At 34.7% G+C, this 12,723-nt stretch overlaps 1 protein-coding gene across 8 annotated transcripts in view; it reads left to right on the top strand.

Moving 5' to 3' along the window:
- PCDH15 (protocadherin related 15) overlaps window positions 1-12,723 on the top strand; it is a 727,135-nt gene that overhangs the window by 545,871 nt on the left and 168,541 nt on the right. For all 8 annotated transcript variants that reach the window (XM_033841882.2, XM_033841881.2, XM_073793727.1 and 5 more), the window contains 2 exons: window positions 654-959; window positions 3,789-4,013. In XM_033841882.2, coding sequence (XP_033697773.1) covers window positions 654-959; window positions 3,789-4,013 — 531 coding nt within the window. The remainder of the gene's footprint in view (window positions 1-653; window positions 960-3,788; window positions 4,014-12,723) is intronic.

Raw genomic sequence — 12,723 nt, 5'->3', positions numbered from 1 at the left:
ATTTCTTGTGTAACCCTAAGCAAGATAATTAAAGTACATAAGCCACAGCTTTCTTATTTGTAGAATGGGACCAATGATATTTATTCATAAGAATATCAGGCAGATTAAATGCAGTTATATATATATGGTGCTTATACACACACACACACACACACACACACACACACAGACACACACACACACACACACACACACACACATATACACACACACATATAGTGCTTGAATTTAAAAAGCTGTAAAATCTTAAGTTGTCAGTTATGTTTAATTAAAACCTAAATGTGTTTTTTTAAATTTTAGAATTCAAAATCTATTAAAGAAATGATAATACAGGAAAAATTCAGTATTTTTGAAATGTGAATTTTCTGTCATAATATAATATTGTTATTTCTACTGGTATCAAATTATGTTATGTTCATTTTGAATGAAGAACATCAATTAAACTATAGTATATTTCTTTTCATGTTCTAGACTTTTGTACTACATTGTCATTATCTTTTAAATTTTCTCCCTATAGAAAAAAAATATTTGCTTAGAAATATGCCATAGTTCTTTAACTATCCCCTTCTGGCAGGGCAACATAACAAAATGTAATGTGAAAAAATCATAACAAAGAGTACTATGTGAATTCCTTTGTTTTTAATTTTATTTAGGCAACAGACGCTGATGCTGGAATAAATGGCCAAGTACACTACAGTTTGGGTAACTTCAATAATCTTTTTCATATCACATCCAATGGGAGCATTTACACATCAGTGAAGCTTAACAGAGAAGTCAGGGACTACTATGAACTTGTTGTTGTGGCAACTGATGGAGCGGTACACCCTCGTTATTCAACTCTAACAGTGGCCATCAGGGTTTTGGATATTGATGATAATAGTCCTGTGTTCACCAATTCAACATATACTGTCGTCGTTGAAGAGAATCTGCCAGCCGGGACCAGTTTCCTTCAAGTAGAGGTGTGTGGAAGAAGCAATTATTTCATGAATTCTGTATAAGATTTGACATTCATGTTAGGGCTGCCAGACTTAGTAAATTTAAAAGAAAAAAAAAAAGCATATGCAGTTAACTTTCAATTTCAGATAAGCGAGTAAATTTGAATATAAGCATTCAAATATTACAAATATTACTCAAATATTACATATTGTGCTTTATCTAACAACCCTATTTTAGACATATACCAAAATTTAAAGGGAGAAAAGTTGCCTTTGTGAGAAATTGAATAACACTTCTTAACAGATTTCTTTTTAATTTACAAAAGTAATGCTAAATGTTTATTGCAACAGTTGACAATACGAGACTATTTAAAAAAAAACTTAATAGACTCTCACCTTGTACCTCCAAAGTTACTCGGTATTAAATTTTATGTGTATTCTGTTACATTTATTTTTGTGCTCACACAAATATCAAATAACTATTTACATATATATATAAATACACATGTATGCAAGTGTGTACATATATATATACATTCATACGCATATATACATGTACAGAATTGCCTCATATTTTACAGAAATGGGATATTGCTGTACCTATTATTTTGTAATATCTTTTTCACTTTCCGTACACAACTGGCATCCTTCCAGAAGTCTAACTCTCCTTTTTATTAGTTCTTCATAGCTAAGCCTCTTTTTTTCAGTCCTCAAATAAATTATTACCAGAAACTCTGGACATTCTGATTCAGTAGGTTAGATTGGCCTAGAGATCTGCATTTTAAGCACAGCCTCTTTAATTCTGACATAGGTGGTCTATGAAGTGTATTTTGTAAGAAAAAAATATAGTCCTTTCTCAACCTGCAGTCTACAACTTGAATTTTGTTAGCATGCATTTCAAGAACTTGTGTTTCTTCCATAATTCAACTCAATATGTGTTTACTTAGCAAACATTAATACATCTAAAAAAGGCAGATGCTGGCCAAGGAGAGGGCCATTCTTTCTCCATTTATTCTTCTATCCATCTATTCATTCACTCATTCCTTTATTCAATAAGCATATTTTCAGTGCTTACTGCATGCCAAGTCCTCTGCTAGACTCTGGGGATTCAAACATGAACAAGACAGGTTTCCTGCCTTCATTGAATTTTCAGTCTGGTGTAGCAAACAGACAAGTAACTGGTAATTAATATAGAGGTCCTCAATGCAAGGAACCTGGGAGATCACAGGTGGGGCTCTTTAACCTAATCTTGAGAACAAAGAGAATGTTTCCTGGAGAAAGTTTATTTCTAAATTGTGAACTGAGGGGCAAATAAGAGGCATTCAAGGGGGAAGAAAGAATATTCAAGGCAGTGGAAGAACCTGCTCAAAATCCTGGAGGAGAGAAGAGTGAGGAGCTAAAGGGCTGGAAAATATATGTGTCCTTCTCACCATGTTAGGGAGATTGGAGTTGATCCAAAATGAAATGGAAAACAAGAAGAATTTTTAGGCAGGAAGGTGACATCATAAAATCTGTGCTTTAACAGTATCTTTCCCATTGTGATGTTGATAACTGTTTGGAGGGGGCCAAGACTGACATTCACAAAGATGCTTGCTTTACTGCATGCATTTTTTAACACACCCTGACCTTCCCCACTCTGTCCTTGCTCCATTCCATTTCCTCTGCCAGAGTTGCCTTTGCCAGTCTCTACTACTGAATGAAAGAGTCATCTATAAGACTTCCTATTGAAACCTGTTTTCTCAGCTGTTTTTTGTTTCGCTTTAATGTTTCGCTTTAATGATTTTATTTTTGGAAATGGGAATTAAAAAAATTTTATTAGAGTATAGTTGATTTACAATGTTCTGTTAGATTCTGGTGTACGGCAAAGAGAATCAGTTATACATATACATATATCCACTCTTTTTTAGATTCTTTTCCCATAAAGGCCATTACAGAGTATTGAGTAGAGACCTGTGCTGTACAGTAGGTCCTTATTAGTTATCTATTTTATATATAGTAGTGTGTATATGTCAATCCCAATCTCCCAATCTATCCCTCCCCAACCTTTCCCCCTGGTAACCATAAGTTTGTTTTCTACATCTGTGACTCTATTTCTGTTTTGTAAATAAGTTCATTTGTACCATTTTTTTAGATTCCACATATAAGTGATATCATATGATACTTGTCTTTCTCTCTCTGATTTACTTTATTCAGTATGACAATCTCTAGGTCCATCCATGTATCCCTTTTATTTTGGTATTTCTGTCTTATTTCTTCTTTGAGACAGTAATCTGGAGGGTAGGTATCTTGTTTGTATTCATCTTGTGCATCTCTATAGCACCTTGTGCACACTCAATAAGTATTAGTTAAAAGAAGGGAGGTATAATAGAGTGATCTCTAGAAATGTATTATAGGATCTTTGTGAGAAGATACATTTACGTTTTCATATAGCCCTTTAATAACCTGTTATGTTTATGGAAAGCACACACTAATACTTATTTTTATTTAAGGTATTTTTTTTCATGGTTATACAATCGTTAGGAAATAATAAGCAATCATTTATGACAATATTTATTTCTTCACTGTGGTATGATCCTTTTAATTAGTGATTTTTTCAAATAAAATAGATACAGTAACAAGATCAACAATGACAAAACCTCATGGGTCTCTGTCTCTGACTTGTTCTCTTTCTTTCTCTCCCTCTCCCTCTATCTGGTAAATTACTTTAAAAAATGTTTCTCTCTGAAACATGCCTTTTGATCATCATTCATTTCATGCTGTTCTAGGTACTGACACATGACTTCCATCAGTCCTGCATTTCTTTATTTTGGCAATGGCACTGATATAACCATTCTTCTTCTTAATTTGTTACAGGCCACAGATGCTGACCTCGGAGCTAATGTATCTTATCGGATAAGAAGTCCGGAAGTGAAGCACATTTTTGCACTACATCCATTTACAGGAGAACTCTCCCTTTTAAGGAGTTTGGACTATGAGGCATTTCCAGACCAGGAAGCAAGTATCACTTTTCTAGTGGAGGCCTTTGATATTTATGGAACAATGCCACCTGGTATTGCTACTGTCACAGTGATAGTAAAGGTAAGGAATATAGATGACTTCTGGTTGCCTACTTTGTACTCTCTACATGTAGTTCCTGTTTTTGTTTTTTTTTTAAATCCACGCTATAGTATAATATCTGGGGGCAGGATTCATAATTATATGTGGTACCAGAGCCAGAACATAAAATTTTGAATGTACAGTATTTACAAAGACTTGAGAAATAACTATATTATTTAACTTATAAAAAATAAATTTGAAAGAACCACTAAATAAGAGTTCAAACACTGTGTCTCCCTGGGTCCACCATTAGCTCTGTGACTTCAATCAAGTCATAATTTCTCTAGACTACACTTTAGTCCAGATTCCACAGCACCAGGGTTAATAACTTCGTCCAAATCCTTCAACTTAAAAAAATACAAATTAAAAAAAAACATAAGAGGATTCTGAAAGTTTAAGAGTTCTAAGCCCCCAAGAACTAGTTAGTTTAGTTTAGTTGGAACTCAAGATTCTGGAATGAAACAAGCTTTGGAATCAGATGGAATTGGGGTTAATTTCTTGCTCAACCATTTTCAAGTTCTGTGACCTTGGGGACTCTCTCAACCTCTCTAGATTTGCCTTCTAGCTTAATAAAATACCCTGCACCAGTTGATTGCCTAGAAAAGCATGTCGTCTTCCACCTTTAGGGTTTCTTGTGGTTGTTAAGCTGTGTATTTAAAAGAAGACATGAGGAAAGATTCATCAGTTCTCACATGTTAGTGTATATAAAGGTCGTCTGAGCTGCATACCAAACTTTCAGATCCTTCTGCTCCTTCCCAAAGGGGCACCTTTCTCACAGGAGCATCTGAGACATCAGTATATTAGAAAAGTACACAGATGATTCTTACACAGGTTGTGTGAGTATCAGATGTTGAAAAATATACTTCAGTTACAAATATACACATACAGATGATCCTCGAGCTGCTTTATTAAAGGTGTTTAGTACTAAAAAATGACTTCAGATGACCTTTATTTCTTTGGTGACATAAAATAAAAGTGCTTTCATAAACATGTTTTGTATGACTTTTGGTCAGGGGAAGAAAGTACAAATTTGAAACTACCCTCTTAACATGTTTTCTCTGGTACCCGACTGGAGTTTGAATGGTTAAAAAGACAGAGCTAGTCAGAAAGAAACAGATTCACACAGAGTGAGAGCAAAAGAGTGAGAGAGGAGAGAAGGAAAAGGAAAAAGGGAGAGTGACAAGGATACAGAAGATCTATATGATAAATGAAGACTTTACAAGGAAGCTTATAGAAAGTTTCAATAAGTCCATGAATGAAATACATGAATAAGATTAATTGGGTAAGCAATTTAAGTTCACTTTAATATCGATATTTTAATTCATATTATGTTCACAAATGTATATGTTCTACAAAAAATATATGATTTATGATTATGACTCAGATTTTGCCATGTAACCACTGAGACCAGGTTTCCATGTTAAAAAAATAAAATCTATGAAATTAGACAGAAGAAAACATGGAAGTATGTGTAAATTTTGAATTAATATTTAGTTATAGATGGTAGAACTGCAATACAAATTTGGCAACCACACATTGGTCTGCTATACAGAGGGACTATTTGTACTTCTTGCAGTCACCTTACATCACTAGAAATGTATCCTAACTGAATGGGATCAAGTTATTTGACTCACCAGTTCTGTTAGGTTGTCTGATTCTGGAGATCATTCAGAAAACCATAGGAACCTATGTTCATTTAAAGTTTGCCGCTTGAGATGCCTAGAATTACAATCTGTAATGTGTTTGAGGTAAATTGTTTAGCAGAATTCACCTATGATAAATTACTCAGGACTTTACACCATCTGGTTCTAGTTGGCTACCTAAAGCATGTGGAAAGTTCTGGGAATGACTTCAGTTCTTGAAAGCAGCTTTCCATAGAGGGCTGTATGTACACAGGTTATAAGGCACAGAAGGTCATAGGCAGCTTTTGTACAATGTTCATTCTTAAAGGGCACTGCCAGGTATAAATGATGGTACAAGAAATCATCACTTTTGTTGCATTTTTGTTTGATTGTTTACCTGATAAATAAGGTATGCAGTTGGTTTTCTTAGACAATAAAATATTGATATGAAAACATAGAAGATTGTTAAAGATTTCACCAGTATATGATTAGCATAACTATGTTTATCATATAGGTAAATGCTCTAATGCTCTTGACTGTAAGATCTTTGAGTGTGGATTTTCTTGTGTGTTTTGCTGTTGTTATTAAGATAATCCTGCAATCAGGGTGGGATGTGGGGATTATTCCATTGCCTTTACTTTACACTTGAATTAGGCTTATCTGCTGGTACACACATGATGTCACTTCTTCCCTGGAGTCCTGCTGTCTTTTCTAAACTATTGGGTTGGCCAAAAAGTTCCTTCAGTTTTTAAGGAAAAATAAAAGACACATTTTTCATTTTCACCAAGAACTTTATTGAACAATGTGTTCACCATTTTACTCCACTACCTTCTGCCATTTTTCAGGCAACTTCATAATTCCATCTTCGCAAAACATTTTATCTTTTTGATCAAAGAACTGTTCCAGGTGCCTTTTACAGTCTTCCAGGGAATTGAAATTTTTTCCATTAAGAGAATTTTTTAAATACCAAAATAAATTGAAATCTGTAGGTGCAACATCTGGTGAATTAGGGCGGATGAATCACAACTTCCCAGCCAAGCTGTAACAGTTTTTGCCTGGTCATCAAAGAAACATGTGGTCTTGCATTACCTGATGGTAACAGGTGTTGCTTTCAATTGGTCTCACTGGGAGCAGCACTTGTTGGAATTAATTGTTTGGTTTTCCAGAAGGAGCTCATAATAGATGACTCCCTTCCAATCCCACCGTATATACAACCTCACCTTCTTTGGATGAAAATGAGCCTTTGGTGTGGTTGGTGGTGGTTCATGTCACTTGCCCCATGATCTCTTCGTTCCACATTATTGTACAGTAGCGCCTTTTCATCGCCCATCACAATTTTTTTTAAAAACAGAACATTTTTGTTACGTTTAAGAAGAGAATCCTATGCGGAAATATGGTCAAGAAGGTTTTTTCTCTTATGTGGAACCCAAACATCAAAGTGATCAACATAACCAAGCTGGTGTAAATGATTTTCCAACACTTGATTTGGATATTTTGAGTATGTCGGCTGTCCTGCGTGGTATAACGTTGATTGTTTTCAATTAATGCCTCAATTTGATTGCTGTCTACTTCAACTGGTCTACCTGACCGTGGAGCATCGTCCAGTGAGAAATCTCCAGCACGAAACTTCACAGACCACTTTTGACATGTTTGATCGGTCACAGAACCTTCTCCATACACTGCACAAATCTCTTTTTTTTGCGTTTCAGTTGCATTTTTATCTTTCTTGAAATAATAAAGCATAACATGCCAAAAATGTTGCTTTTTTCTTCCATCTTCAATATTACAATGGCTACACAAAAATTCACCCGTTTTGATGTTTTTTTTTTTAAACGCACGCTGATATGGCAGCTGTCACAATACATTCTAACAATTTTTTCGAATGAAGTTAGCTACTAGAGTCACCTTATGGAAAAAACTGAATGAACTTTTTGGCCAACCCCAGTACATTGGAAAGGGGAACACAAGTCCTTTCCATTCTCAGATGCCCTAAAGCTATCTGGAGTATTTTGTTAGGGTCTGCATTCCTTCTTTCTCTGGGGTCCACAATGGTTCTGTATCTACTCCTTCCATTTTGTGTTTCTCTATCCTAAGAATTTCATCTGTTTCAGGGAGTTGAAATGTATCATTTCAGGGACTTAAAATTTTATTCAGCATTAAGTTCTCTTTGGGAATAGAAATGTGAACTATCAAAATCTTTTCTGGGGTAAGCTGCTTTTCTATTTGTGTCTCTCTTTCCTGAGACATTGATTTTCAGTGCTCTAGTAGTCTAGGGAAGGATCCAGGAACAATACAAAATCATCGAGGGCCTGAGGGGCTTCAATGCATATTTAGAAATATTATTTTGCCACAGTATTATGATATGACATTTAGAAATTTAGAAATCTGCTTACAAAAATTTTAGGAACATGATAATATTGGTGGTTATGAAGATGCCATGATAGGTAAAGACATGAAAAAGACTAAAAGATGATACTGACCTAAATGAACTAAATGAGCAACATGGCTTCTGGACCATCTACCTGGTTTTGCCTACCCATATGCTTTGATGGTGTTGAACACTAAAAACATTTTAAATAGAAAAAATGGTCCATCTATTGGCTGTTCTGGGCAATAAGTGAAGAAAAGATTTGCTACTAAGGACCTTCACCCTATAATTCCCAGATTCAAAGATGGATGCTCAAGTGGTATGTAGCCTTCTCTCTCAGGATAGATGTGGTTGATAATGGAGAGTTATAATCCCTCATAGACTCTAGCTTGGCTGCTCTAATTTCAGTTTAGACTTATGTGCTTGGATTTTTTTTTTTTTTTTTTTTGATGGAAGAAGTCACTGGTGTCAAACTGAGTCCCAAACTATCATCTGAACAAGCAGGATGTGCACTAAATAAGATTCATTCTCTATCTGGGACTTAAGTCTCTTAAAATGCCTTCTACATTCCCTAACCACCCCTTTATTTTAATACAGGGGATTCACTCAAGGATTCTACATCAGCTTGTGCGAAATGTTGCTCATTGATGGGCTCCTTCTTTCTTTAGAAATAAGAGTGTTGATCTAATTTTTATTGTCTCAGTTGCTCTATCTTATTTAGAGAAGTCAAACTATTTCATTGGTCAAGGGTTCCTGACCTATACAAAGTTATTTCTGGATTATTGTACATTTAAAACAAAACTTAATATTTAATTCTAGACATTTTTCAGTGCCACTTTGTTTTCTTTTTCAAGGTTATTTAAGCATAATAAAATTTGGTGAACATTTCTCCAAATGCAGGCTGACACTTGCTTTCCTTTCTCCTGATCACTCAGGATAAGATTATCACAAAGAGAATTTTAAAACTGTATTGTATACTGTTGGGGCCCATAAAAATATCATATTTGTTTGTTTTGAAGAGAAGAGTGGAATACAATTCTCATTTCTCTACAAATGTAAATCTTTCCCAAGCTTGCAAATTTTCTGCTGTTGGTCTGTTTACTTGCAGTACTGACAAGCTGTTTTACTGATAACATAATTGCATAGGATTTGCCAAGAGATATTTCTACCCAAAACAGTCACCAAGGGGAAAGCATCTTGTAGATCTCTCTTTGAAAATGAGCAGAAACATAATTTCTTTTGTAAAGAAGGAAAAAAAAGAAAGATCAGGTACTTCCTATCTAGTCCATCAAACTTTTTTAAAATTGAAGTGATAATGGGGAAATTGAAGTATTTGAAATAATTGAAATAATATTTATTTCAAAGGAAAAATACTTTCACAGTAGAAGGAAAATGGAATTTTATCACAGACACCTGCAAAGAGCTTTCTTGGTGTCAAATTTCAAGGATCCAAAACAAAACTAATCATGATCGTACAAGTAATATGTATTTTTGTTGCAAAGGTTTTGCAGAACATTTATAAGACAAGGCCTTTTTCATTGTATATTTATTAAATATCTATAAGAATTGAATCTGTGATAATAGTAAATTACATGATATGGGTAAACCTCTGGAAAATGAAATAAAATTCTAAATAGTTTTACACATAAAATCCAGAGAAAAATCTGCCCTTACAAACTGAGTTATAATAATATAATATAGAAAATACACGGAAAGAGAAGATCTGTTTTCTGTAGTAAGCCGAAAGCTGAATATAAGCCAGAAAGGTTGAAATATTTAAATGTGTATATAATTCTGGGTAGCATTAAAAGGAATGTAAAGAACTTGTCCAAGATAAACAGATGACTTAAGTCATTTGCTGATTGTAATTTTAGATAGAATGGCTGCATGCGAGTAGGAGAGAGAGTGAAGGAGATGCTTCTGTGAAGGAAGGAGACTGAATTCACCCCTGGTTGTGTTTACCTGTAAAAGAGGGTGCAGGTATGGGAGTAGGCAGGGATAGATGGAGGGACCAGAAATGAAAGACCATCTAGAAGGGCTGAGGTTATTCGGAAATACAGTGAGTCTTGGAAGAAAGAGCTAGCATTTTCATCTTTCAGCGTGGTTTCTTCTTCTGCGAAGGAAAGGAATGTTCCTACCCCCAAAGTGTATAGGAAAGAAGATAGATAGAAACTCAATGCCCAGTACCAAGGTGGCATTTGCCAAACTATGGACACCTGACAGGCAGTGATTTGCCGCTGATGTTCTGTGGTGACAGTATTAGTAGAGTCCTTGTTTTGATTTGGTCAAAGGAGCTGTGGTTTGAGAGACAAGGAGATAATCCAGGATTCAAACAAATCAGAAACTCTAGACATTTCAATATTTATAGCATCTTTCCTTCCCTTGCTCTGGAGGGAGGAGACTGAGTAAAAGATATCTTCAATGGACCAACTAGTGGGAGTATGGTCTAATAGATTGATCATTATTTTTTTTTATTAAAGTATAGTTGATTTACAATATTGTTAGTTTTAGATGTACAGCAAAGTGAGTCAATTATACATACATATATTTTTTTCTCTTTTCCATTATAAGATACTGAATATAGTTCCCTATGCCACACAGTAAATCCTTGCTGTTTATCTACTTTATATATAGCAGTGTGTTAATCCCATACTTCTAATTTAACCCTCCTCCCTCCTCCCGATTGATCATTATTTTTTATGACTTGCTGGTTTTCACCTTGAGGTTGGTTCATCTGGAGAAAATACCCATTTAGGACTATGGCCTTCAAATATTACCCTCTGTTCTATTCTGTGCTATCAGATTCTTAAGAGTATATTCTTTCTAATATATTCACTTCCGTGTTTAAAGAATATGAATACATCAAGGAGGGCGTGTCATAGGGCTGATTCAGATGGTTTCTTAAAGTATCTGCCTGTTCTGCTATTCTACAGGTTTACAACAAAGATGTAACATATTTTCACTAAAGAACCAAACCAGAGGAAACAGATAAAAATGTACAAGCCCAGAGATAACATAATATCTCAAACAGGAGTAATTTATATTGCTATGGCTCCCCATATATCACCCACTGATTTCTGGGAGTCCCAAGAAAATGCTTTACTTATAGAGTATACACAATTAAGTAATTTTACCCTTCAGTGATTATCACATTCTTCCCTGCCTGCCAAGGCAAATGAGACCAGGCTTGCCTTACCACAGCTCTCCCAGTGGGGACAATAGATGCTGATAAGCCTTGTTGATACTAGTTACTGCTAAGCATTGGTACCATTTTCCAATCCTATCATGACTATAGCTGCGATCTCTACCCCAGTGAATTGGCTGCCTCATACTGGGGCGCACTCTTGATATGTTGGTGTCCTCAGTATGTACTCTGAGAACTTGACTTCACCAAAGTCATACAGTATTCCAAACAGTAATAATTTGTGCCTTCAATATATTATTATCATCAGGGTCTCTCATGATATACTTCATAGAGCACTAGCTCCTCAAGATGGTACTGGGTGTCTCATACACAAAATATTACATAGACAAGATTTGGGAAACATTGGTTATATATAAAAATAAACCGATTTCTATGCCGTAGGCCTTTATATAGGAGCCTTAAATATGCCTAGTGTACGTTGTGAATCTCAAGAAAATAAAATGTGATTTCCCACCATTGATCATGGAATTTCTTTTTATTTGTAAAGCTTTTGATAGGACTAATTTTCCAAAGAATGCAATTTGGAAAAAACTTTATTAGGTTTTAGTGAAAATAACTATTTGTAGGGTTAAATATTGAATAAGTTGTTTAAAATGTACAAATACGACTGCTGAAAGTCTCTTTTTACCAAAAAAGAAAGCTTCATAAATAATTATAAAAATTATCTTCAGGGAAATAGATTAGAATTATGCAGTGTTTAGAAGCTTGCAAGTTTGCCAAGATAAAATTGTAGTAACTAGTTAGAAGAATTCTTAAAAATGTAAAATATTTTTGGAAAGAGGTATTTAAAATTTTATGTGTGGAATTTTAATGAAAATCCTACTCAAGTCATTTTATGTATAATCTTCTGATGACTTTTCCAGTTCCCTTTCTCCTCACCTGCAAGTAGCAGAATGATGCCTTTAGGATCCGACATACCAGAATTAAATCTTAGCTCTACCCTTTATTAGCTGGATAATCGTGAGCAACTTAATTTCTCTAAGCTTCAGTTTCCTTATTCTAAAAATAGGAACAATAATAATAATAGCTAACATCTATTTTAGGCAAATTAATTGAGATGATAAATTTAACACACTTAGCACAATGTCTGATATACAGTAAAAATAAACCATATACATACGCACATACATATATATAATTGTGATGCACTTTTGAGGAAGTCTGAAATAGGGTGATGTTACTTGAATTGATGCTCAAATATTCAAGCTTAGAATGTGCACATATTCTCCCAATTGACCACAGTGTCATGGCTTGGAAAAAAAATCCAAAAACCTATCAACTGCCTTCCCCCTATATTACCATTCCAGTTCAGAGAAACTAGATGGGAATGGAATTTTGTATTAAATTAGTGGGTTTGTCAACATTACACAATGTTAACCTCTTCTAATTTAGCCATCAATTTTGAAGGACTGTTTTACCTGCCAGAGTGCATGAGTGATGAGGCAGTTTGCTCAGGTAACAGAGATGCATCCTATGTGAAATTTAAACTCCTTACTA

This window comes from Tursiops truncatus, chromosome 16, assembly GCF_011762595.2.
Source record: "Tursiops truncatus isolate mTurTru1 chromosome 16, mTurTru1.mat.Y, whole genome shotgun sequence".
In the NCBI taxonomy this organism is placed as follows: domain Eukaryota; kingdom Metazoa; phylum Chordata; class Mammalia; order Artiodactyla; family Delphinidae; genus Tursiops; species Tursiops truncatus.
The sequence above is the reverse complement of the archived record's forward strand: the minus strand, read 5'-3'. Positions and strand labels throughout refer to the sequence as shown.